This window comes from Solanum tuberosum, unplaced genomic scaffold (assembly GCF_000226075.1).
Source record: "Solanum tuberosum cultivar DM 1-3 516 R44 unplaced genomic scaffold, SolTub_3.0 scf00235, whole genome shotgun sequence".
NCBI lineage: Eukaryota > Viridiplantae > Streptophyta > Magnoliopsida > Solanales > Solanaceae > Solanum > Solanum tuberosum.
In genome coordinates this window covers 931,569-957,581 of record NW_006239159.1, presented here as the reverse complement: position 1 = coordinate 957,581, position 26,013 = coordinate 931,569, and the positions used below count along the sequence as shown (strand labels likewise).

At 34.5% G+C, this 26,013-nt stretch overlaps 3 protein-coding genes across 4 annotated transcripts in view; 1 reads left to right on the top strand and 2 right to left on the bottom strand.

Moving 5' to 3' along the window:
* The window catches only part of LOC102583111 (AP2-like ethylene-responsive transcription factor At2g41710), a 10,742-nt gene extending 9,604 nt beyond the window's left edge, over window positions 1-1,138 (top strand). The window contains exon 10 of the mRNA XM_006356844.2: window positions 748-1,138. Within this exon, the coding sequence (XP_006356906.1) occupies window positions 748-801 (54 nt within the window). The 3' untranslated portion in view covers window positions 802-1,138. The remainder of the gene's footprint in view (window positions 1-747) is intronic.
* Window positions 1,139-9,637: 8,499 nt separating this feature from the next.
* On the bottom strand, window positions 9,638-13,088 carry LOC102584768 (extensin-1-like). The gene is made up of 4 exons (XM_006356847.2): window positions 13,050-13,088; window positions 12,772-12,807; window positions 12,589-12,656; window positions 9,638-10,274 (listed from the first exon to the last, which is right to left on the bottom strand). The coding sequence occupies exons 1-4, from the start codon at window positions 13,086-13,088 to the stop codon at window positions 9,638-9,640; spliced, it is 780 nt and encodes a 259-aa protein (XP_006356909.2).
* A 3,278-nt stretch (window positions 13,089-16,366) lies between these two features.
* LOC102582776 (UDP-arabinose 4-epimerase 1-like) lies at window positions 16,367-21,418 on the bottom strand. Of its 2 annotated transcripts, none has more exons than XM_015313170.1 (10): window positions 20,990-21,418; window positions 20,694-20,818; window positions 19,258-19,371; window positions 19,009-19,116; window positions 18,828-18,919; window positions 18,054-18,195; window positions 17,822-17,913; window positions 17,256-17,385; window positions 16,791-16,935; window positions 16,367-16,708 (listed from the first exon to the last, which is right to left on the bottom strand). In XM_015313170.1, exons 1-10 carry the CDS (start codon window positions 21,048-21,050, stop codon window positions 16,464-16,466), a joined length of 1,254 nt encoding a protein of 417 aa, XP_015168656.1. In that variant the 5' UTR covers window positions 21,051-21,418; the 3' UTR covers window positions 16,367-16,463. The 2 variants fall into 2 exon arrangements, with proteins under 2 accessions (XP_015168656.1, XP_006356905.1); XM_006356843.2 differs by having other exon boundaries at window positions 17,822-17,916; window positions 20,990-21,417.
* Between the last annotated feature and the right edge of the window lie 4,595 nt (window positions 21,419-26,013).

Genomic DNA, 26,013 nt, shown 5'->3' with positions numbered 1-26,013 from the left:
CCCCCTGAACTTATTTTTTTTGTAATTTTGTACGCCTTTTGTCTTACGTGGCATCCAAATATCTCCCACGCGCCTCAATTACGTGGAGTCACGGAGTGTGCCACGTAAGACAAAAGGTGTACAAAATTACAAAAAAAATAAGTTCAGGGGGTATAGGACCTTAGTTTAGTTAAGGTGTGTCTCTGGGATTTCGGGTCATAGTCTAGGGGGGTACTTGTACCTTTTCCCTTGAAGAATTGATAATGTTCAGTTAGTTGTACCTTGACTGCTTGCCTCTGTTATGACTTGTCTAGACCTTGGTTTTAACAAGGGATACTTAGTAGCTAACAACACATACTTCTGCAACCAGCATTAGTGGTACCTCAATATAAGATATACCTTTCCACATGACTATGCCATTTCCAATTTTAAAAGACTGCACATACAATGCAAATTTCAGTAGTATATATTGTTTGAGTAGCATAATAGTTGTGATGTAGTCGTAATGACTTGCCTTTTGGTAGTGTGTAGGATTGCATAGGCAGTAAAAGGTCTGTGTCCTGTATATAACCAATCATTGTTGTTTAGGACTTCAAATGAATTATTAATCCTAGTATGTTTACAAGATGGAGTGAAGGGTGAGCAGCATTTGAGAATGGTTACTTTTCAAGGATTCCCTACAGAAAATTGTGCAGAGTGGAGATTTTTCTGAAGTTTGTTAGATGGAAGGATATGTGTATCTCATAAACCTGGATCAATTTCATGCAGGTCCACAAGAGCGAAGCGAGTTCAGATTATACTTTATTTCAACAAGAAGATTAACCTCCACCTCTACAAGTGAGATACAAACTTTCCTGTACATGTAAGTTTGCAGTCTTGTGAAGCATAATGCATACACACTTGATCTTTTGACAGGGTTTTTACTTTTGGTCCATTATGAACTTTATAGGACCTAAATGTTGTTCCAGTACTTGTAAAATAAGTCCCTAGTTTATTTATCTTTTCCAAGTCGCTGCAATGTTGCTCTAGCAATTCCATTTGTCCATCAGAGTTGTTAAGAGTCTTATCATTCCACCCTATAGAGTTCTCCACATGTAGTTTATGAGAATGTATACAAGCATGATTGTGGTATTTATTATTGCAGTTCACTTGAGTAGAATTTTGTTCTTTGCCCCTTCTTGGTTCTAGCTTGACTTATTTATTTCTCTCCTTCTGGTTGAGAAACCCATCTCTAACCTCCAGGAAACACAGGATGCCACCTCTGTTGAACTATAGTTTCCTCCTATGTTGCTTGGACTCTCCAAAAATGATGCCACACCCGTGTCGGGTCCTTAAAAAATGCGCTACTTTTGAAGGATCCAACACACCCTTTAATACTTTAGGAGAGTCCAAGCAACATAGGTTTCCTCTGAACATTTCATTGCTTATTTGAGATTTGAAAGGGCAGCTTGTCGCTAAAAGTATGTTCCCATCGCTACAAGTCAATTTGGTCTCTAAAGGTGCACGCACCAGATACCTCTTATTTTTTCACTAAAATAAACCCTAATTCCCTCATACGACCTTGAAATTCAACGATTCTTTTTTGTATGAGTCTTAAATATTGGTACAGATCTAGTTGTTCGGTCAAAACTCAGTTTCAAGCTCGTTTGCTTCTAGTTCTTGTATCAGAAATGTGATTTGATTTTCTAATTACTAGACTAGAGTTTCTTATTTATTAGTATTATAGGTAAAAGCGGGAACAAAGCCAATAATATTAGTGCTGCTGATTGTATTAGCCTTTGATCTGTTGGTTTTAGCATTTAGCTTCTTAGTTAGTTTATAACTTAGGGAAAACCCCCCATCCCTCAAATTTTTAACCAATTTTAGGGATTCAATCATGAAATATATGATGGAATAGTGGGAAAATAGTAATAGGATGTGCAACGTTCTGAGCCTACACTCGGAGACCTGCACCTAGAAACATTGTTGGTTTCAAGTGAAGTCAAGAGACCTGACTTACTACGACCATGTAGGTTATAACACATGCGAAAACTTTTTGAAAGATGAACACAAAAAATCAAGAAAAAACAAGCTCAGGAATTCTATTTAAAGATTTTAAAATCTAAATAATATATACGTATATGTTTTGAAAAACAATGCTGAATGTTATAACTCAACTGACTCGTCTATGAAGTTCGGAAGATAGGTTACTAAGAGAAGACCCCAAGTGACATGCATACTCTGCAACCAACATATACTAACTACTAATACTCTAGATAAACTGAAGCCTCCCGAAAGCAAGGAGGTCTCATCGAGGTCGGATGAAAGTGATTCAAATAATGCGTGTGCTGTCAGGAGTAGGTGAATCTGCATTATAAAACAATGCATACCAAATTGACGTCCATGAAATGTTCGATATGTAAAATAACTGAATATAACAATAGACTAAAACTAAATAAAATGGGCTGAATGAATAACTTTGAAGATATACTAGAATAAGTCAATCGAATAGTATGAAGTAAGAATTTTCAAGTGAGAAGTCGAGACATGTTCTAAAACTGATTAACTAAAACTTGATATCTGAATATCTGAGATTGAGAAGAGAAAACATAAAATAGTATGCAAGTTATGCCCGAAATATATATATATAAATACTTACTTAGATGTAATTCATAAATATTCTAGTTTTTATCTTTTAACATATTGTTTCATGTTTGAGACTTAGAATTTTGAACGGTCAAATAAAGATTATAATCCATAGATATTAGTAACTCTAATAAAGCTCAAATCAAAATCAAATCAATACTAATGCTAGCAAAATAAACCGATTCAATATTAAGAATGACAATAATATTGAATATTTGTTCTTTAATTTTATATTGGTTTAGTTAATTAAAATACATAACCTAATTTAGTTTCTCTTCAGTATTTAGTTATGTAGTTACCACTTATTAGACTTATTTTTGCATGGTTTAGTTAACATTTTGATTAACAAAATTTTAATTAGCAAAAATTTCGTTTTCATTGCAAACCCATTTTGAATCTTGGAGTTTAATCCGTCAATGTCAATGGTAGTAGAATTTTCAACCCCTTCCAACAATAACAAATCAATTTAAATTCAAAATTTTCGATCGATTATTGACTCACTTTAAAGCTTGAAGCTTTATTCATCAATGGTGAGTATTTCCAATCCCTTTTACCAACAAATCAATTCAAGTTTGAATTTTTGATTCAATTGCAGACCCACTTTATGTTTGTCAATGGTGGTAGTATTTTCAACCCCTTTCAACAACAAAAAATCGATTTGAACAAAGAATTAAAGTGGGTGTCTTGTTTTTCATTTAAAGCACATGCTATTGTGTTTCTGTTTTGGTAAAATTTGAAGAAGGATTGAAAATAAAGATAGAATTGAAGAACACATAATTTGGGGGTGTTTTGGTTTGGGCATATTATTAGGGTGTTTGTAACACTTCGGATTCGAGAAAGACTAGGAAGGGGTTTAGCGGGCTTGTCAAGAGCCCAAAGCTGGACCATGGGACCCTCCACAGAGCCCTAGACGGGCTGTGAAGGGGACCACGGTCCGTCATGGTGCACGTGACAATAAGGCAGAACCTGCCCCAAGCAGGCTCCCTTCCACGGACCCCTAGACGGGCCGTGAAAAGGGAGACGAGCCGTACAAGTGGCCATGAAGTGGTGAAGTTCAGTAGGGGTTCTCCTTAAGCCACTGGTCAAGGACCACAGGCGTCAAAACGGCCCGTGAAACTTCACACGGACCGTGAAGTCGTTTGTGAAGGGCTTTCATTAGACTTAGAGTTTAGGGTCAACTTCAAATGATCATATCTTTTAGCAAAAAACGAGTTAGATGGCCCACGACCTATCAAATTAAAGATCTCTGAGTCCTCTTTCCAACGCCACTGAGTTTGCCTGATTCCAAGTTTGGAGTAAAAAGTTATTCCCAAAATAGTGAAGCCCAGAAATTCATCACGATCCGTTTGACGGGCCGTGAAGGCCTCCTTGATTCCAATTCGGTAATTTTCAGTCAAGGAGTTTTGAGTCTTTTCACCAATTATTTTAACTCAATACTATATCTTTTTTCTTCTACTTTAAGCCCTATATAATGATTTTACACCCCCAAATAACCCAAACTCAATTCATTCTCTTAAATTCTCAAAAGAAGATCAGGTCTTCCTCTCAAATATTTCTCTCTCTAGAAGTTGAAGAAGAAAGCTAGGGTTTCAAGATCAAGCCTCCTAATCCTCCACTGCTTTCAAGCTTTTGGCATCAAGGTATGACAATTTTCATCCATGGAGCCCTTTCATTCATGGAGTTCCTAAATTCTCCAATTTTCAAGTTAGAAATCTCCAATTGAAATTAGGATTTTCTTCCATGTCATGAGTTCCTTTCAATGTTGATTTATTTGACTGTTTTACGACTTTTTATGCATGAATTGAAGTAATTGCATGTTTTCTAAGTTGATTTCCCATGAACCCATGCATAACCCATGTTTCTAAGTTATGTTGATATAATGTGGGTCTTGAACTATGAAATATGAATTTGTGAAAATATGCATGTCTTCTCTTTATGAAATAGATGTAAATGAATTTGAAGATGCTTTGACTTTGAAAATATGATGAAACTTATGAATTATTGAAAATAATGCATGTTCATGAAAGTATGTTTATGACTCAAGAAAGCTTATGGATGAGATTGTCTATATGTTCTATGAAGCTTGGTCACATGACATGAATGACATCTAGATTTGCCCTCAATGTTTTTCAGGTTATTTTCCTAAATTAGGTCTTGATTAGTATGGTATCTTGATATGCCATCAATGATTATAGGCCACGATTTCAAAACTATTTCCATAGTATTTGGGGCATCTCTAGCATGAAGTGAATGACTGTGGGACCTTAAAAGCTATTATGAAAAAGATCATGGATGCTGAAAGTTTTTCTCACGCATGGTCTAAGGAGTTATCCTATGATAAGACAAGTGGCAACTACCCATGTCTTTTGAAGATAAGACAAGTTAGGATTAATAACTACTCTGTGGGATTTATGCTTAGCACCTAGAGGATATTGAGATGGAAGTTCCACCATGTTAAGGCCGAGTTTCTAATAGCAATCTCCTTACCCCGTACCTATGTGCCCCCATAGGATGATTGTCTAGATAGATATATATTAGCTAGTGGATCCACTTTAGCTCAGATTCATGGTTCTACCTTCACAAGTAGGACAACATTTTTCGGTGTAGGAGACATTGGGTCCATGTTATAGCTCACATGGTTTCTATGTCGGTTAAGGCTACTTCCTACAATAATAATGAACTAAGGTTGCCTTTAAAGTATCTCACATGTGTTCAAAGATGATTTTACTTGCATTGATCATGATTATGTTTTATGTTTTCTAACCCTCTTATCTTATGTTTTGACTTTGTCTTTGCATATCACGAACATGTACTTTTTAGAATGATTTCATACTTTTATGCATGGCTATCATACTTGGTGCATTTTTGTGCTAACACATACTCTTGCCTACATTTCCCCAAATGTAGGGACCGACCTTACAGATTCGCACTTCCGTGGCTAGGGATCTCATATAGAAGATTGAAGATTGGTGAGTCCTCATAGTCCGATGACCGAGCTCTGATTTCCTTTTTTGTGTTTACTTTCAGTTTTGGAACGTGATGTCTTTGAGACTATGTTTAGATTTCCGCTTTTCTCTATAAAACTTTTATATGTTGAAAATGTCTTTTAAATTTTTCATATTCTATTATCTTGTATGATGCATGCTAAGTGGCTTGTATGAGGACTCTCAGGGTCTTGTACGTCATGTTACCCCTAAGGGCTACCTTGGGTTGTGACAGTGTTAGTGAGTGGGTGAGTTATAATATTTGAGCAAGTTTTTTATTAATTTGGGTGGGTCTTTAATTTTGGGTTAAATTTAAGTAAAATATCAAGTGGATGCACATGATTAGGACATGTGTTCGTCTGTTATTGTGAAGGATACAAGGTCTCCATTTTTTGGACGGTAAAGACTCTGGTGTCTCAATAGTATAACGATGGGTATACGTATACCATATTCGATAGTTCAAGGATATATTTGTTTTGTTTCCCTTTAATTAATTAGATGTTTGATTAACTCACCCTAAAATGTATATTACAGTCTTAATTAATTTAAACTTTATCATTTATTAATTAATTGTTTTTATTTTATACTATTTGTAAATTCATAAAAATTTAGTAGATCTTCCCAAAAATTTTAAGTAGATAGGCTACAAACTATTGCAGGGAAATTCTCTAAGAGACAATACCACCTCATTTAAATTAACAATTTGGATACAATATTACACAAAAAAAGAGAGGATTGGTAACAAACTATTAATCTAGGTACAATGAGGAAGACTTACTTAATTCTCAAGTAATACATAATACAAATAATTAGAACAAAACAATATCGAACACACATTAAGCAAAGCCCATCATTTCGACAAACATACATTAAAATTTTGGAAGAGGAAATAGGACCAAAGTAGGAGGTAAAAATCATGGAAATTTAGAGTTATTGAATGTTTAGTAGTATACCGGTGGGGGAGATGCTGGTGGGGGTGGAGGTGAAGCATAGGTGACAGATTGCTCGTACTTTTGAGGTGGTGAGTTATAGGTTGTAGGCGATTGCTCATAGTACTTTAGTGGAGGTGGAGGAGATTTATAGGAAGGCGTAGATTCTTCATAGTATGGCGGAGGAGGAGGGGATTTATAGGTAGGTGTAGATTCTTTATAGTATGGTGGAGGGGGAGGGGATTTATAGGAAGGTGTAGACTCTTTGTAGTATGGTGGAGGGGACTTGTAGGAAGGGGTGGATTCTTTGTAGTATAGTGGAGGAGGAGGAGACTTGTAGTAAGAAGGTGATTTCTCATAATAAGTTGGTGGTGGTCGAGGAGACTTGTAGTAAACTGGTGACTTGTAATATTTTGGTGGTGGTGGTGATTTATAGTATTTAGAAAGAATAGGTGATTTGTAATATTTTGATGGGGATGGTGTCACGACCCAAAATAACAAGTCATGATGGCACCTATGTTCCCAACCGATAGGTAAGCCAACCCAATACTTTACCAATTCAATTCAATATTTAAAGTAGAAAGATAAGTGAAAACATCATATTCAATCACTAAGTCATTTAGAAATATGAAATGCGGAAATCTAAATTACCATCCCAAGATTTAGTGTCATAAGTACAAGAGCTTCTAAAAGTCAATACAAGTCTCTAATTATATAACAAGTCTAAACATAAGAAATATCCTATCAGAATACCAAAACAACCTAATAACTAGAGATATATGAAGGTATGGGCCGCAGAACGTTCAAGCAGCTCACCACAACTCCAAGATAGACCAACTCAGACTCAAGCTCCAAGAAATATGCTCGAATTCGAAATACAATCTGCACCACAAAAGAGTGCAGCAAGTGTAGTATGAGTACGAAACCACGTGTACCCAGTATATCTCATAGACCGACAACAAATAAGTAGTGACAAGAGTATATAAGAAAATAATCCTTTAATTTTTACAAGTCCACATTATACTTATCAACCAAGTTTTCATCAATAGAGATAATTAAATGTCACGAAATGTTTAACCACCAATAACACACATAATCAACGAGAATGAGGGATGTAATGAGATGCAATGCAATGCGACACCATGAATGATATGCCTCAGATGCCAAGTACTCTCTCAACTGTATATACATGATACTCCTCGGAAATACATCGAGAGTTCATGACCCATTGGGGACTCGCGAAGTCCATATACCGACACAGACGATCTCCACGTGCCCAACTTATAATCATAACCACTCACTCGCACGGATAATCTCCACGTGCCCAAATTATAATTTTAACTTGATCTCAACACGGACGATCTCCACGTGTTAGACCTTTAATCATACTCAATCTCATGTCAATGCATGTGCACAATATGATATCAATAAAAGGGGATGATGCAACATCTCAATAAATCAAATGTCGCTATGACATATAATCACCTCAATTATCACAATTATACGGGTTCAATAAGGAAACACAACCATACAAAAGAAATCAAGTCACTAAGTACATCAGCTAATGCCCATATGTTTTGGCATTCTGGAATTACAATCTATCATGTTATAGTAATAAACTTTCCCTTTAATAACACAGGTACTCGTACCAATGCCCGTCACACCATTGGTACAAGACCCCATCTTTCACCCTTACCAATTGTCTATTCCATTTTTAACCTTTAATTAGGAAAAACGTCCTTCAACGAAGTCTAAAAAGTCTTAACATACCTCGAATGCTGAACACGTGTCATGAATCCTCAAGATTTTGCCCTTTCCTTTCGCAAAGCTTCAACACGTTCACAATCTATCACATATGCATTATTCATAAGTAAACGAATCTATAGACATCCATCGAGCTATACCTCTATCCCGAACCCCAAAACTTATTCAAACTTCACGAATGTTACCATCTTATTCCCCTTAAAATTTCGCACTTTTTAAATATATTATCGACTTAACCATGATGGTCACTCTTGGACCAATTAACCAGTACTATTGGTAAACAATTGTGAACACCACCAGAATATTTCAAGACACAAAATATGCTACGAATTTTAACTAAGTGATACAGTGATCCTGAACCAAAGCAACAAACAACATTTGTACTATCCACTACGCAGCACCTTACATCCACTCACCTATCATTAACTCAAAATGATATATAAATCTCACCCAACCTAATGACACCAAACTAACACCCATGATATATAATGAAATTCCTAAATTTTTGGTGCCATCTAATATGTCAAGTCTCGTATTCCTAAATTTTAAGCCTAAAGTTATATCTTAATTCCACTATTAATATTGTTCATATATATCCATTATGCTTAATAATTAATAGTGACAAGAGTAGTAACAGAAACTAACAAAAAATTTAACAAAAGCTCCAACTTCCAAGCCTTCATAATTACTATACTTCAGTTCCTTATTAAATGAATTACCACTTAAAATCATGAGTCAATCATTACCGTAATGATTACCCTCTCCTAATTAACAATTAATTTTCCTACCAAAGAAACCATCCTACGGTATAGTGTCAAGATTCCAAAATTTGCTTTCCTTAACTTTATTTATTATTTATGTTCCAGCCGAAATCTTATCAACACAATTCTATATCCATTAATGACAAATTCCTGCTGAAATCTTGCTAGCACTGATTTGTTGGCAGCAATAACTTACAACATATTTCTAACCCGTTAAGCCAAATAAAATTCCTACCCAGACAACACATACACACACGACAATATCAACTTAAATTATTTTTCTTTTACCTGGCAGATTTCGTGATGGTTGAGGTTATGCGATGATTCTCCTCGTCGTGTGCAGATAGAAGTTTTAGTGGGTTGTGGGGGTGACAAAGAATTATTAAACCTCAATTATTCTTATTAATTCATCTATTTACATGGGCCAAATTACTTGGGTATTAATTGAATTATGAATTTGGCCCACTAACTAATAACTATAATACTCATTAAATAAAAATTCATCAACTAGATACTCGTAATTACTGAATAGTTTAAAATACCCCTTTAAATCTTTTTCCGGAAGAGTCAAAATAGTCCTAGTTCTCAAAACGACCTAGCGGGTCGTTACAGATGGTGACTTGTAGTAATAATGCGTCGATGGAGTAGGCGACTTATAGTACTTTACTGGCGATGACGATTTGTAGTATTTTGTAGGTGATGGTAACTTGTAATAGTACCTTGAAGGAGTTGGTGATTTGTAGTACTTCTTTGAAGGAGCTGGTGACTTGTAATACTTCACTACCACCGGTGCCTTGTAGTGATGTTTCGAAGGAGCATGTGATTTGTAATACTTCACTACAATAGGTGACTTGTAGTAGTGCTTCGAAGGAGCATGTGACTTGTAATACTTTGCTACCACAGGCGACTTGTAATAGTGCTTTGAAGGAGCATGTGACTCGTAATACTTTGCTACAGCAGGTGCCTTGTTGTAATGTTTTGAAGGAGCGTGCGACTTGTAATAGTGATACGATGGAGAATGTTCAACATGTTTTTCCGGTTTCTTGTAGTATGGAGATGGTGAATGAGAAGTGTAGTCATAAGAGTAATCAGCAACAACAGTGCTGGCTACAAAGTAAATTACCAAAGCAAATGCAAGTAGAGCCATTGACCCAAATTTCCAAAGCTTCTCATTTTGATTTTTGGAGAAAAAAGATAGAACTAAGACTCGTGTTGCATAGTTGAGTTGGAATCTTTGGTTTTTATAGTAGCAAAGTAATAAACTTCTTGAGATTAATTAATGTAATGGTTTCATGGTTAGCCACTAAGATGATAGCAAGTCCAAATAAAGATTAGTTTAGTATAATTAGTGGCAAGCATATTTTTTGGTGATTGAAACAATAATTTGCAAGTGGGCTAATTTCGAAAGAATATATAAGTTGACTTGAATATTGAACATGTAGTTCAAAACCAACAAGGCAAAACGAATGATATATACAAACTGAATTACAATAATAATAACATACTCAGTATAATCCTACATAGTAATTGTTCAAAGGTAGAGAGGTAATTGTTCCCGATAGACCCTCATATCAAGGAGAAATCATTCAAAGCAGTCCAGAAAAAGAAGTAACAAAAGTACACGAAACAACATATAGTAATTACAAGACAATAAGTAGAGCGCAAGGTAGGGGTGAACAAAACCGAACCAAATTGTAACAGGAAAAAAAAACGCGACTAGTGGTTTGGTTAGACTTAGTTTGGTATTGGAAAAAAAACCCGACTATACTTGAGTTGGTTTGGTTTTAACTAAAAAAAAGTCAATCTGAGACCAAACTAACCCGACATTATATATATCTTTTTTAAAATTTATTTTATACATCAAAGTATTTACTTTGATATAATTTATAAATATTTCTTATATTTCTCATAGTTTTTATCTTTTAACATATTATTTCATGTTGGAGACTTTAAATTTTGAATGGTCCAATAAAGATTATAATCCATAGATATTAGTAACTCTAATAAAGCTCAAATCAAGATCAAATAAATACTAATGCTAACAAATTTTTTTATCAAATACTAAGAATGACAATAATATTGAATAATTTTTCTTTAATTTTACATTGATATAGAAAATTAAAATACATAACCTAATTTAGTTTTTCTTTAATGTTTAGTCATTTAATTACTACTTATTAGATTTATTTTTGCATGATTTAGCACTTTTAAATTATGATAATTTTTTATTACCTATTATTTGCGATATTTATTTTATGCGATTTCATTATTATTTTTTGTTAATTTTTTTGTGTCATCACTTATCTCATATTTTGTGTTATTTTCTTAAAAAACACCTTAGATGATTTTATTTTGATAGAACTAAAAATATATCTAAAATACAAGTTAATCATATGTTTGTATGGATACTTTATCAGAAAAATTTGATATAACCCCAAAACCTGAGAAACCCCAATTTTATTAGTGTGATTTGATTTATAAACTTTAAAATTTGATAATAATAATTTGATTTGATATTTGAAAAACCCAATCCAACCCAACCCGATCATGTACACCCCTACCAACAACTAACTCAGTTAAGAGGGCTACCTTATACCTTGTCAAAGTATAGAACATATATATAGAATGTGGATCCACTGTGACGCCTCTTGGGTTAAAGGAGTTGACCGACTAGCGCTACACTCAAATTCTACGGTAGCACGTGGATATGAGATGTGAATTTTTTATAGCTGCGTCCTCTCAGTGCTAAATAATTATTTTAAAATAATCTATATATGTTTATAATATATCATGAAAACTGTAATTGAAATCATACTGAATCTTTGCTTACAATTTGTAAAGTTGTATTGCTGGTGAGAATATAATCACAACAATTTGAAATACACTGATGTTCTGAATTTCACGATACTGTAAAAGAAAATTTTCTTAAAAAATACTTTCACAAGGAATCTTTCAAATGATTAGATTTCTTTAAAACATAATCTTTTCTTTAAAATAGGTATAAAGAACTTTATCAAAATATATTTTACTCTTAAAAATAATGCATACAAAATACTATAACAAGATTTTCAAAAAAGTTTAGTTAAAAAGGGTCATGTGGTAGGATAAGTATGAACCATCAATCAAGAATTATCAATGTATATGAAATATAATAGTTTCAATAATAGAATCCACCAATAAGAAGTTTGAATTAGAGGGAATTTAAAATTATAGATTTTGCAATAAAAATACTAATTTTGATCTTACTGTAGATTTAGTATCACGATCCAAAAATGGGTGATGACACTTGTCTATTCCAACCAAGACAAGTCAGCCTCAACCCAACGAAACAAAAGCAATGTGAAAAATAAAACAAGAATAACATAAAAGCGGAAAACTTAGTCATTCTAATATAACCCCAAAACCTGATTATCATGCGTACAAGCCACTAATACATAAAAGTACGGAATTGAAAGATAAGTACAAGTCTCATTGTCGTTGTTTCTCAAATAGAACAAAGCATAACATAAAGGAAGAGGAGGGCCTGTCGGGACGACAAGCAACTACCTCTCAAATCCTTCAACAAGCCTCAGGTAAAGAGACGAAGAGCAATCACATAGAACCAGGCTCAGAACCTACACAAGTGTAGAAGCAAGGAGTGAGTATCAAATAACACGAAACTCACCAAGAAACCTAATAAATAAAGCAAAACTAGCTAGAAAGCAAGTACCCCATTCATCCCAACCGAACCTCATCAGCTACAACTTGCATAGAAATCTGCCCAACCTAATAGTTCATAATACACAGAGTTCACAATTTCTCATGATCATGGTCTAATAGCCACAATTCAACAATCACTAAGTATTAAGTATGACAATCACAAGTGTCATATAGATCAATCACAAGTATCAAGTTTATCAAAGCACAATAAGCAAGCACACTGAACACAAATCCACAGATTTATCACGCATAATATCAATCAAAACTCATGGGAACCGCTCATAGTTCAAGAACTCGCCGATAACGACCTCAACATCCATATCACTCATTGGAAATGACTTCGACATCAATAACAGTCACCAAAAATGACATAGGCATCAATAACACTCACCGAAAATGACCTCGTCATCAATAACACTCGCCGAAAATGACTAGGATCAATAACACTTACCAAAAATGACATCGACATCAATAACACTCATCGAAAATGACCTCGACATCAATAAACACAACGGAAATGACCTTGGCATCAATGACCATCACATGTCTCATCACGATGCTCAGATATTAATGCAAGTAAGCAATTTCACACCACAAGGAATAGACTACAACTCAAGCAAATCCATTTCACAATAATGCCATCAAAGCATTTCATCAATCATCACATTAAGGTTCACAACAAGGAAAATTCACAAAGCATTATGATCAACCCATTGCCTTTTCATTAATCCCATTTTTATTCATTAATATCAATCAAGTTTAATAATTGAATCCATCACCTCGTTTCCATTACTCCCCAACACATACAAATGAAGGAAAATACATGATTCTACTAATTTCCTAAATTTTTTGGTTCAAATCGCCTCCCAAATAATGATTTGAGTCTTTGAAGCCTAGGCCTCATGGTACTGATTTACTTCAGGAGTCCTTATACAGAGTTCAGGTGATTCAGGATACACTTAGGTCAACTCAGTGCAAACATAAGAGTTATGTTTACCGTAGGTGTCGGCCTTTGAGATTTAGAGTTGGTGATCAGGTATTCCTTTAAGTATCACCCGCGAAGGGCGTGATAAGATTTTGGGGGGGGGGGGAACTTATCCCTAGGTATATAAGGCCATTTGAGATTCTTCAGACTATTGGTGATGTCTCTTATAAGTTGGCCCTACTTCCAACATTTTTAGGTATTCATTCAGTTTTCCATATTTTTATGCTTCGCTGGTATGTTCCTGACGACTCTCATATGCTCTAGTATGATTTAGTTCATTTGGACGACATTTGACCTTTGTAGAGGAGTCTGATTCTATTTTCGCCAGAGATGTGCAACTATTGCATTCGAGAGTCATTCATGTTGTTAAGATCCATTGGAGATATCATCTAGTCGAGGAGGCTACCTGGCAAAATGAGCATGATATGCGAGAGCAGTTTCCCCCTTTGTTTAAACCTTTAAGTACTTCTTGATTATTTATTTGTTAGGACAAAAGTCCTTCTAGTAGTGGATGTTGTAATGACCCTCTAGGTCATTTTCTATTTATTGCATTCTTTTTGGTGTTTAAAGGATTACTATATTGACCCCTATTCATTTATGACTTATTGAGATGGATAGTTCGATCACCTGGTAGTTTATTTAGGTTTTGTGTAAGTTTCCATGATTTGAAGCGTTTTGAAACTTGAATGGTTGACTTTGATCAAAACTTCAAGTAGACAGCCTCATAATGCAATTCTGACAATTTCGTTAGCTTCACAACATCGAGTTTTGTCTATAAGGTCATTCGGTGCGATTCCCAAGACTTTTTGGCCCAATTTGAGCAACCTAGTGTCTTATGACTTAAAATAGAGTTTGGGTGTGGGACCCACTTTTTGTCGAGACGATCTCAGTTGGAAGTTTCAACATCTCCGTTAAGTTCGAACATCTGAATTTGGTGGGATAGCGTATCTCGTTTGCGTGCATAAGGTTCCGAATGAATCCCGAGCACCCCGTCAGAGATTTTGGGATTTGGGGAACTAGCTGATATGCATCAGCTAGTGCAACCTCCATTTACCCTTGGCATTCACGTGCCTTAGACCGCGTTCGTGGGGACTAGTGGTTCTGGTCTCCACGTTCTTGGGCCCAGTGTTGCGTTTGTAGAGGCTTGATGAGTTACCCATCGCGTTTGTGGGCCTTGTACCACGATCGCATAGGCCAAGAGGCTGACCCTTCGCATTCACGGGCCTTGCACCACGATCGAGTAGGCCAAGAGGCTGACCCTTTGCGTTCGCGATGCTTTGGGGGCCAGACCTTTTGTGACCACAGACTGAGTTCCACATTCACAGAGGTCATTTAATTGGTCTTTTTGATAGAGACTAGCTGAGATTTCAGCTCTCACTTCATAGTTCAAATTGTGATTGGGGAATTGTAGAGCTCCAAATTGGATGATTATTGTTGTTGTGTGTCGGGAATTTGCGTGGTGTTGTATTTGGATCATCAAAAAGGCGTGGAAAGCTCGTTTCACATGTGATTTCTTGTCCTGAAGGACTGTCCTCTCTTTAATGACGTTTTCATTTCATCTCCTTGCATGATCTTTTTTCGAGCTTGAATTGTGCCCATTGTTGGGGCACAAGTTTAGTAAGCTAATTTGGATCCATTGACGATAGAGTCAATTTTGGGGTAGATCCCACAATTTCATTTTTTACTCGATTTTGGGTCTGTCTCCAATTGTTGCATTTTTAGTGTATTAAGATCCGTATTGACGTTGTTATCATATTTTGGTAGTGTGGTAGTGATCAGAGGCTGTTCGGAAGGGCAAAGCTCTGGAATTGTGAATTTGGAGCGTGAGCGGTCTGCATTGAGGTAGGTTATGGCTTATCCGTCTTTAGATTGAGCTTTTAAATATGAATTCATGTTAAATAGTTAGAATCAAGGTGGGTTTGTGGTTGAATCATGCTCAATTGTTAGAATTCATGCATTAGGCCTTATTTTTGAGTTTTCAAGAGTTCAATCATACTTAGTATTGTTATGTAAAAATATTAGTTATGCAGAATTACAAAAAAAAGGCAATCAAACACCATAAAAAATTAATACATGAATAACTTTTGTACATACCAAGCAAATATTTTATAAAATTAATACAAGAATAAATTTGTCATATTTACAAATCAAACATGGTATAAAATTAATACATGAATACCAGCTTAAATCAACTACCAAACGACCCCTTAGTGTGTTTTATGTGACCCTTCAGATTTGATTTTTCTGAAGAAGAAAAAACAGAAATTCAATGCAGTAATATTAGCCATATTTATAGCCTGGCTGGGGAGGTAACTGTTGTTTTGTAGAACATATTTTCTGCATCAACAAATGAAAGTACATACAATAAATAATCAATCAATCGACTATGCCTCAAAGTCAAAGAATAAAATAACAGAATGTACAAGAAAAAGCTGTAGTTTCTCCAGAAGAGAAGCTACAGGAACAGTTCTGGGAGTAAATTCTTAAAAATAGGAAGGAAGACTGATGGAAGCTATACCTGAATGGGAACTATTATTGATTTGAAATATCCCTCTCACTAAATACACATAACAAATGGGTAAATAGACTGCTGCCTATTGTCACAATACACATCATCCCCCCCCCCCCCCCCCCCCCTGAAAACTGTACTTTATGGATACTAATAATTCGATGTTAAGTTAAGCTGTGACACCAGGTTCAAGTCAGTCTTCCGCAACAATAAGTTGATAGAGCATCATCAGGATCTTGCCACCGCCACAGATAAACCATAACCATTAAGATGTGACTTCTGCCATCTCCATGCAATCTGCAAACTCTCTTGAAGATCAGTGTATTTGGCTGTCCAGTTCAGTTCATTCCTAATCTTAGTTGGATCACTGTAAACTTCTGCATAATCACCAGGCCTACGGGGAAGGAAGTCAACTTTGATAGGTACTCCAGTTGCAGTCTTACAAGCCTCCACAAATTCTTTCACTGACCTACCTGTACTTGCAGACGAGGGACAATAAGACGTTGAGATCATTTTGAGAAAGAAAAACTGATTATGTAGAACAAAGTTGTTTACCTCTTCCTGTTCCAACATTGTAGATCCCAACTTTCCCTGGCCTTGCCTTCTCAAGAGCTTTAACATGAGCATCAACCAGATCGGTCACGTCTATATAATCCCTTATGCAGGTACCGTCTGCTGTCTTATAGTCTATTCCTCTTACCTGCATAACAGAAGAACTCTGTGACTCGTACAATGGTTTATCAACAAAATTCATTTGATCATGATACACACATCCACTTTTCCCTTCTATTGCAAGAGTCTTTAGTCTTGTGCATAGAGCAGTCTTATGTTTTGATTGTCATAGAAAAAAAATTAACAACCACTAATTGGAAGACATTTGGAAGTTTGAAACTGTTTTATACATACTTTTTTGAACAAAACGGTCACTGTTTCATACATAACTCAATAGAACTGGACAAACAGACCACTTTTTGGCAAATACAACAAATACAAGTATTTTGATAGCAAATAGTTACTGACCTTAAGCCCAGGTATGATTCCACGAGCTGCATCAAAACAAGCACCAGATATCCGGCCATGTTCCCGTAGTTCAGGTCGCGGAGCTTCTCCTAGTCTTCCATTTGGATCAGAACCAATAACATTGAAGTATCTAAATTTCGAGAAATTTGATGTAAGCGTTAATTTGGGAAATATAATGCACACTTAAAAGTCAAAAACAATAATAGCAGTTGGTTATCCAAAATTGATCAAAGAAGTGCAAGCTTTTAGTTTACTTGGTAAGGAACAATGAAAACCAGTGGATCACAATTGAAAAGAGAACAGTTTTTTGAGAAGGTAAAATATTTCGATCAGTTAGTTCACATACGAGACTTCAGTAAACAAGAAAGTAAAATAGATTGACTGGCCTTGTTGATTAGAAGATAAATGACTACAAAAATCAACAAAAACGTACACTAGATATAATGAACAAGCAGGGGAAATACAAATAGATAGAAACAATAAAAAAGTGAAGGGAAAGGTAAGGATCAATTCACACCAGCATGAAAAACACAAACTAAAAGGAAAGGACTATAAGAACAATTTACCTCAAAATCATGACAGACATGTTTGAGTTCTTGTGAAAATCTAGGATGATTTCCTCCGCCATTTTCTTTGCTTTTCCATATGGATTAATAGGCTGCTGCAATTTGAGAGAATGATGCTCAGCTGGTATGTAATAAGCTCCCAACTAACAAATGGTGAATCTCTCCACATCGAATCAAACATCATTCATATGCTTCGAGCCTAATACATGCATATGACCTTTAACGCACCCACCTGTGGAGTTTCTTCTGTAATCGGCATCTTTTCAGGCTCTCCATACGTTGCACATGTACTAGAGTAAATTAATGTTGGGACTCCACGAGTTGCCATTGCTTCTAGTACAGTGAGGGTGTTTGATGTGATGTTGTGATAATACCTGATTGAGCCATGAAGCGGCATACGAATTATAAGTAAAAAGGAAAAGGCAAAGCAACATTACCATAAAAATATACCTAAACGTGGATATCATGGTTGAAAGTTAGTCTGCTAAATCTCTTTAAAGGAAAATTAGTACACTAGATTAAGTGTTAACAGAACACTCTCAATTTGAAATAACGAGTGTGACAATCCCTTTTTAAGTACCGTATACAGAAAGCAAGATCAAAGGCAACTTTATAAATTTCCACTATAGGATAGAATGCATAACTCGTCAAAGTGCTGGTAGAAGAGTTAGCTCCCATGTACTTTAATAGAAGTGAAAATTTAGAGACAAACAAATGTTTCTTTAGAAGCCACTGCATCCAAAGATCCAAACACTGTCTAAATCCAGACAAGAAAATAAAATGTTACCGTAGCTTTAATTCTCAAACAACAATGTCCAAACGATTGCATTATCAGCACATACATAGGTTTCTGGGGAGTTCTTTTTTTCTCTTTTTGGGAAAAGAAAGGACTTCACTGATCAAAGTAACATTTCAAAATCCAAATTTTATGTTCCTTTCAAATCATGCAAACTAAATACATGTCTACGTGGAACAAAAGTTCTCAAAGAAACTCAACAACACTTACTTAAGAGGATCAAGGGTGCTCTCGCCAACATATGCTACAGCTGCAAAATGCATGACCGCATCAAATGCGTTTTGGGAGAATATCTTGTGCACCTGCATATAATCGTCCCAGAAATAAGTAGATGGCAGAAAAAACAAACTTCTTAAGTACCATAAAGTAGTTAAGAAAAACTGCAATATACCACTTTGGCATCCCCCAAATCAGCATATATGAACTGAAACCTGCCAGGTTCAGGAAATAATTCTTGTAGAATCCTAACAGCACCTAAATTTCCTCGTGAAAGGTTGTCCTGTCAAATCAGTAAATCATTTTCCCTATGATGTCCCATTTACATATTTATGCTCAAGAGTTGAATAATTCAAAACTAAAAAAAGAGAGTTGTCTACAGTGATTATGGAAAGGACCAATTTTTCGAAAATGGACAAATTACCACTATGGTCACGCGGTAAGAATCTTTTAGAAGACGTAATGCTGCATGAGATCCAATATAGCCAGCACCTCCAGTGACTAAGACATGAGTGACACCTGGTTCATGACGAGAGAACTGAAGAGGAGGAAACAGGAGAAACAAACATGGTGAACAGCAAGCTCAATAGTTGTCCAATATTCATATGATTTATTGTCTGTCACATGACTTCCTGGCAATATACACGTGTTATGAAAATAGAATATTGCGAAATTGAGAGATGTACATATTTCCTTTTTCTCACTCTAAGGAGGATTTGCATTTCTTGTAGAACTGGAGATTCAAATCCATCATTTGTGCTGATTCAAATGTTATTAACTCAAAAGGATAAAATTGTTAATCCATCATTCTAGACAATTGTTACAAGGCGTACTCCAGTTAGAAAGGTGAAACCAGCTCTATCTCAACAGAAAGCTCTTGCAATATGAAACAACAAAGGAACTATGACAAACTCAGAGAAGAAACAGCATGATAGTAATTCATATTCCCATAGTTCCAAAAACCAAGATGGATACCAAAACTGGATTTTAGTGGCAAGTGCAGGCAATAATACACTACTATAGAGCTTCAAGAAAAATAATGAACCAGTAAACAACAAAAGGACAGCCAGTTTTTCCCACTAGATTAAGACCAACCAAAACCAAGTACCGGGAAGCGAATCCCCCTAATATTATAGGAGTGAAATACAGGGAAGAAGGATAGGAAGCAAAAGAATGATACTTAAATGTAAATATGCAAGAATGTAAATGTAAATGCCATAAATAAATTAGGCAACAGAGCCAGCCATGTGTTAGATAATGCAATTAACTAATTAAAAGTAGTTGGCGGTGCCAACCATAAGTAATAATGACAATGAAAATGATGGATTACAAAAGTAATGAAAAATGCAAGTTAAAAAATTGAACTTTGATATAAATATCAAACGAACTTTGAAAATACCAAGAGGGAGCAAACTCTAACCAAGTTTTCTTGAGAGAGAGAACACTTCTTGGAAGAATAAGGTGTGTTTTACAAATGGATAGGGAGGCTATTTTTAGCAAAATTGCTACAAGAAAAGTGCTACATTTATGTGTGTATTCTCAAACGTCTATTACGTAGATAGGTTAACCACTTACAATATGTGACCTCCTCTAATTATTCGCATTAGCCTCAATAAGCCGTAAAACCTCAGGTTTGTTCCAATCGAGGCTAATGTGTGTAATTAAAGGAAGTGTTATATTTTATGTGATTAACTTATCTACGTAATAAGCAGCAGTTGAGAATACGTTCAAAAGCTTTTGCAGGATATGAATTGGGAGTATCTAAAAGGGATACTTTTATCACGTGTTCAGGTGCCTAATTGAAACAAGCCCTAGTACGAGTGTGTAAATAATTAATAAAGAAAAGGATGATGGACTTACTGCGGTTGGGGGATTAAAATCAGGGGACTGTTTGAGCATAAGAATGCATAGTGCAGTCAGTATAGCAGCCATAAGAATTTTACCCACAAAATTGTTCTTCTTCTTTGGATCTGCATAATCCATGGCTATATATAACCAATAAAGAAAGTTGTTTAGACAGAGTAAAAGATTCTGTTAACAACATAAACACTTGAGAGATTAGCAAACAACCATCAAAAATCATGATCAAGAAGAGAAGTGCTATTGAGGTGTTAATAAAATTGAGGAAATAAGAAGTAGAGCATTTAGGAGCTCACCTACTAAAGGCATAGATCTATTAGACCTGGGCTGAGTTCTTGTTCTGACCAAATTTAGCATTAGAGAAGCTCTTCACTGATAAAATTGCAGATATTTGTATTGGAAGAATTCAAGTAAAAATGTAGTGTCCTAGTTATGATGAGTAAAAACTGAAACTTGGACTAGTGAGAAATTGGAGATACAAAATATATTAACAAGTGGGGCCTGGACATAAATAATTACGTAATACACTTGAACAAAAGCTAACAATAAAAGGGAAAGTTTCTTATTTCCAACATAAGAAAGCAAGATTTGTTACATCAAACAAAAGAAAATCATATATAAGGGAAAGTGTAAAATGTATAAGCAGATGATGAAAATGGGTGTAGCAGTAAAAATTGGGAGTTTCAAGTTTTCAGTAGTGAGTAGGCTAGAAGGAAATAAGGAGGTCTGTGTGTGTGAGAGAAGAAAAATTAGATAGAATAGAAAGAGAGGGCAGTAAAAATACATGAACCAACTTCGGTGCAGTTGTAGGACTGCTTCATGCTTAAACAGACAGACTAGATAAGGAGAAATAAGCCTTGTAATATATAATTTAAATTTAATCGAAATTTCAATATGAATTCTCAAAAACAAAAACAACAAAATAGATGATGATATGAGTACCGACAATGAATTCTCATCTGAACCAAAACCAGGAGGATGACCTGCAACTACCTTTACTTGACTTCATTTCAAAATCAGTATCACCAACAAATTAAAGTGACAAAAAAGTCCGGGACCTAGAATTTCACAGTCAAACAATTTATAATAACTTATACTTTACTTTTTCCATCACATTTTATGCAATTTAATTTGATTTAATACCAAATTTAACAGACTTTTAAAGTTTTTGGTCCAAAATAAGAGCAAATTTAAATTGAATTGACTTATTTTAAATGCTTTAGAATAAGGTATAAAATAATACCTAAACTGTGATTAAATTATCAATCACATATCTAAGCTATATATGTGGGATCCTATAATCCCAATCTATTAATAAGAATATTCAATTTAAATAATTTAAAGATATTTTATAACATGGTCAAGGCGAAAAATGCGGGAAGGGAAATTTGTTCATAAATGTCCCCCGACAGAAGATGACATTTCTCTTTTGTAATATTCCAAGGACATAACAGCCACGTGTCACTAGTCTTCTTTCATACTCTCATAGTCTCATTCACATTTATGTTTTTCATATTAATGTGCTAAATGGTCAGAAATTTAAAAAAATTATGATATTTTTTTTAATTTTAAAATATACTGATTTTTTTTCATTTTTTAGTTAAAAGGTATTAAAATTAAAATGGTAAAAATGTTTAAAAAGGTAAAATAACATAGTTAAAATATCATTCTGACCAAATTTTCTGGCCAAAAGGATTTTTCCATACTTTTATCCTAACGGTACTCACGGGTCGATTTGAATCGTTTATCAGTTAAATTTAAAATCAAATCAACTTAATTGGTTTTGAAATTATCAAAATCAAATCAAATAAAATATAATGCATATTTATCGATTTAAATTTGGTTGTTATCGGTTTCGATTTGGTTCAGTTATTCGGTTATTAATCATACACAAAAATAAAATAAATAATTAATTCAAAATGTGAAAAGTGACAACATTCCATTCAAAACGAAAAATTGTTAGAATAACTGACATTACATAATTTTTTATCACTGAGCTTACTATAAATAAAGCTTCAAAATTCACTATTTTTTGCCCCAGAAGGAAGAGATAATGACATTTTCAATCCTACAAAGAATTGTCATAAACACTCATATACATGAAAATAATAAGATAAATGTTCTCACCTTGTACATTTTTGTTTTCTTAAGTAAATTATAAATAAATTTTGATGAAAACATATATAAGATCTTTAAAATTGTTTATAAAAATAATATATTTCGTATGTATAATAATAAAATATAAGTAAATAATTTGTCGGTTCGGTTCGGTTATTTCTTCGATTTTTCTCGAACAAAACCATAACCAAACTAAATACTATTGATTTTAAAATATCTAAAATCAAACAAAATCAAATCCAAATAAAATCGGTTTGATTTGATTTTTCGGCTTGGATCGGTTTTTATCCAAACCGTGAACACTCCTACCTGAAGTTATGGTCATAGTCAAATATCTAAACTTTAGAAGCTTCAAAATAGAAAAACTTATATAAAAACCAAACGAACGGCATGGTGATCGTCCTAGTAGGTCAGAAATGATTTGGGACTACTATAGGAAACCTCTAAATGCTGAACATACCGAAAAAAGAAGAAAATAACTTAGAGGGTCATTACAATCTAACCTTCCAAAGTAATTCAATAGCCTGTTAAGTGCTATCACAGGCCTTAGTAACCATTGACTTTGGGAATCCATAAGTGAAAGTTTGTTATGCTACTCTCACTGGCATGCCGACAATCATTTTCACATAAAGTGATTATTATGGGGTTATTGTTGTCTGCTGAAGAGTTAAACTAACTTTGGTGGGTAAATTCATGAGCACTAGGCCATATATTGAAAAGATGCGCTCCAAATTTGTTGAGAAAGTCACCATCAAAGGTAAAGTTAAGATTGGAGTTCACGAGTCTCACATTATGTTTTTAGATTTTTCCCATTAGGAAGATTTTAAAAATGTTTAGTATATGTGGTGTAACACTCCGAAAATTTCTAAGCTAAGGTCCGAACCATTCTTCATTTGCATATAAGATCGTATCGGGTGATTCTTAAATTGTTTTTAGGTGTTAAGGCCAATTCTTTAGAGTGGAAATGGATTTGGATATAAATTAAGGTCACTAGAATCCCCTAGCACGAAGTTGAGTTGAAATCTTCCTTACCGATTAAGTTTTGATATAAGATTTAACTTAGGTCAACTTCAGACGATCATATATCTCAGCACATAATGAATTAGGTGGTCCATGACCTATCAAGTTAAAGGTCAATGAATCATCTTTGCAACACCACCAAGTTTGCCTCATTTCGAGTGTGGAGTAAAATGTTATGACCATTTTACCAGAGACTACCACAATAAAATTTCCAAGTCAATGACCTACGAATCACTTCTACAACCCATACTGTTCACTCATGGAAAAAGTACTGGGAGTCAAAATTTTGGGTTTAATTCTTATGGATTGAATCTACCGTCCATAGAAATTTCTACAGGTCGTAGTTTGGACCCATAAAATGAACTTCTGAGCCTTAAAATTTCAATATAAATTCCACGGATGGGATCTACGGTTCTTAGATCAAGCCATGAACCATTGATGACCCCGTGGAAGCTTTTCGACAGCTTCTTAAGAGGGATAGTTCAGTCTTTCCCCACCTCTTCTAAGGCTAAACACCAACTATTTTACACTTAAATAAGGTTTTAAACAACATTAATCGACCATATTACTCTCATTAGCACTTCCAAGTCTTAAAGCAAGTATCCGAGAGGAGAAAACTAGGGTTTTCAAGCATTCTTCCAATTTTGTCAAGAACTTTGTTCTACTAGGTATGTAGGGCTACTCATAGTGATGGACTAAGTTCGTCCTCGCGTCCAACATCTAAATTCAATCATTAAAATGTTTATTCAGAGTTTTATCCGTAGTCTCATGAAATTTGAATTCAATTGTGTTTCTTATTCTAAGTTCCTATTAATTAACCGCTGAGATTTTGATTTCTATTATGCATAGTAAATTCTAAAATTTGTGGTTCATGATTCATATCAAATGAACCCAATTGTTCATAAAAGTGATGTTTATAGAGATTACTAGTTCTGGACACGTGCTTCGCACGTGAGTCCCCTGAAAACATTATATACGATATGCATTATATATGTCAAAATCACATTGTAATGAGTATCACAAACTATTCAACAACAAAAAATATAATTTGAAATAGATAAACTATCAACCTATCAAACAACTTCGTTATTGTATATATGTCAAATGATTAAATATTTGATGAACCTGTCAAATTTGGACAACACGACTTGGTTGGCTAACTAAAATTAATACTAATTTATATTTTTACGTTATTAAGTCCAAACATGTGATATATTAGTATGAACAAAAATGAATACACAAAAATGATTAAATAGCTCTAATTTGATTACATAAGGGAATTTTTACATACATTATACTTTGTAGTTATCCTTTATTATTTCATCCAATGATTTGAACTTTGTAAAATATATATAGGCAATGAGTAAAGGATAAACTACCTTATTAGACATACATCACTACTATATATACTAATATTATCTTTACTTACAAACAATTACATATATTATCACTTTTAGTATTTTATACCATATATTAATATATTATTTGAAGATACAATTCGATATCCACATCCCTTAAAACTAGGATTGATTAATTATCTGCTTAATTAACTTTTTCACTCCAAATCAACCACTATCTCTTAATTCTCCCCTCCCATATTTATCACTCAATTATGTCTCCTCCTTTCTGATTCAAGAATTTCACCATACAATTTTCATTCCAACAATAGCTAATCTACTCTCTTCTTCGCAAGATATCATCACCATGGCCGACAAATTCTCCTGAATCCAAATATTATTTTGTATTGTTCATTTATAACGAGATCAAATCAAAGTAACTACTACAGAGAAAACTTTCAATGCAGAGTGGATCTTGATTGTTTGTCTCCGGAAGAAATGGATCTTAGTTTTGATTATGTTATGCCACGGTGCAAAAGGATCAAAGGGAGTATTGTAGAGAGTTTTGTTTGCTGGTGTTCTTCTAAGGCTTTCTTTGGTTGCTGTGACATGGATGTGGTAGTACCAATATTACTTTGATATAGCCCTTGAAACATGTGTATCCAATAAGTAGTAATCTTAATTAAGATCCGAGTTATATTTTTAGTAATGGGATATCTAAACATGTATATGTATCCACCATTAAATTTCGGATACAGGATTTTTAACAACACGATGATATTAATGATGCGACATGTACTCTATAGTCGTGATTTATTCCTAAATTCATGTGTTTCAGCTACATT

Excerpts from the sequence above, each read along its gene's own strand:
- LOC102582776 (XM_006356843.2), bottom strand. The coding sequence starts at position 21,050 with ATGCTAAATTTGGTCAGAACAAGAACTCAGCCCAGGTCTAATAGATCT. Across the intron at positions 18,920-19,008 it reads ATTTGGGGGATGCCAAAGTG|GTGCACAAGATATTCTCCCA; the intron begins GTATATTGCAGT and ends GATTATATGCAG. Across the intron at positions 16,936-17,255 it reads GAATCATACCTGGGCTTAAG|GTAAGAGGAATAGACTATAA; the intron begins GTCAGTAACTAT and ends TCTGTTATGCAG.
- LOC102584768 (XM_006356847.2), bottom strand. The coding sequence starts at position 13,088 with ATGTCGAAGTCATTTCCAATGAGTGATATGGATGTTGAG. Across the intron at positions 12,657-12,771 it reads TGCAAGTTGTAGCTGATGAG|GTTCTGAGCCTGGTTCTATG; the intron begins GTTCGGTTGGGA and ends ACACTTGTGTAG. Across the intron at positions 10,275-12,588 it reads CTTGTTGAAGGATTTGAGAG|ATTCCAACTCAACTATGCAA; the intron begins GTAGTTGCTTGT and ends TAAAAACCAAAG.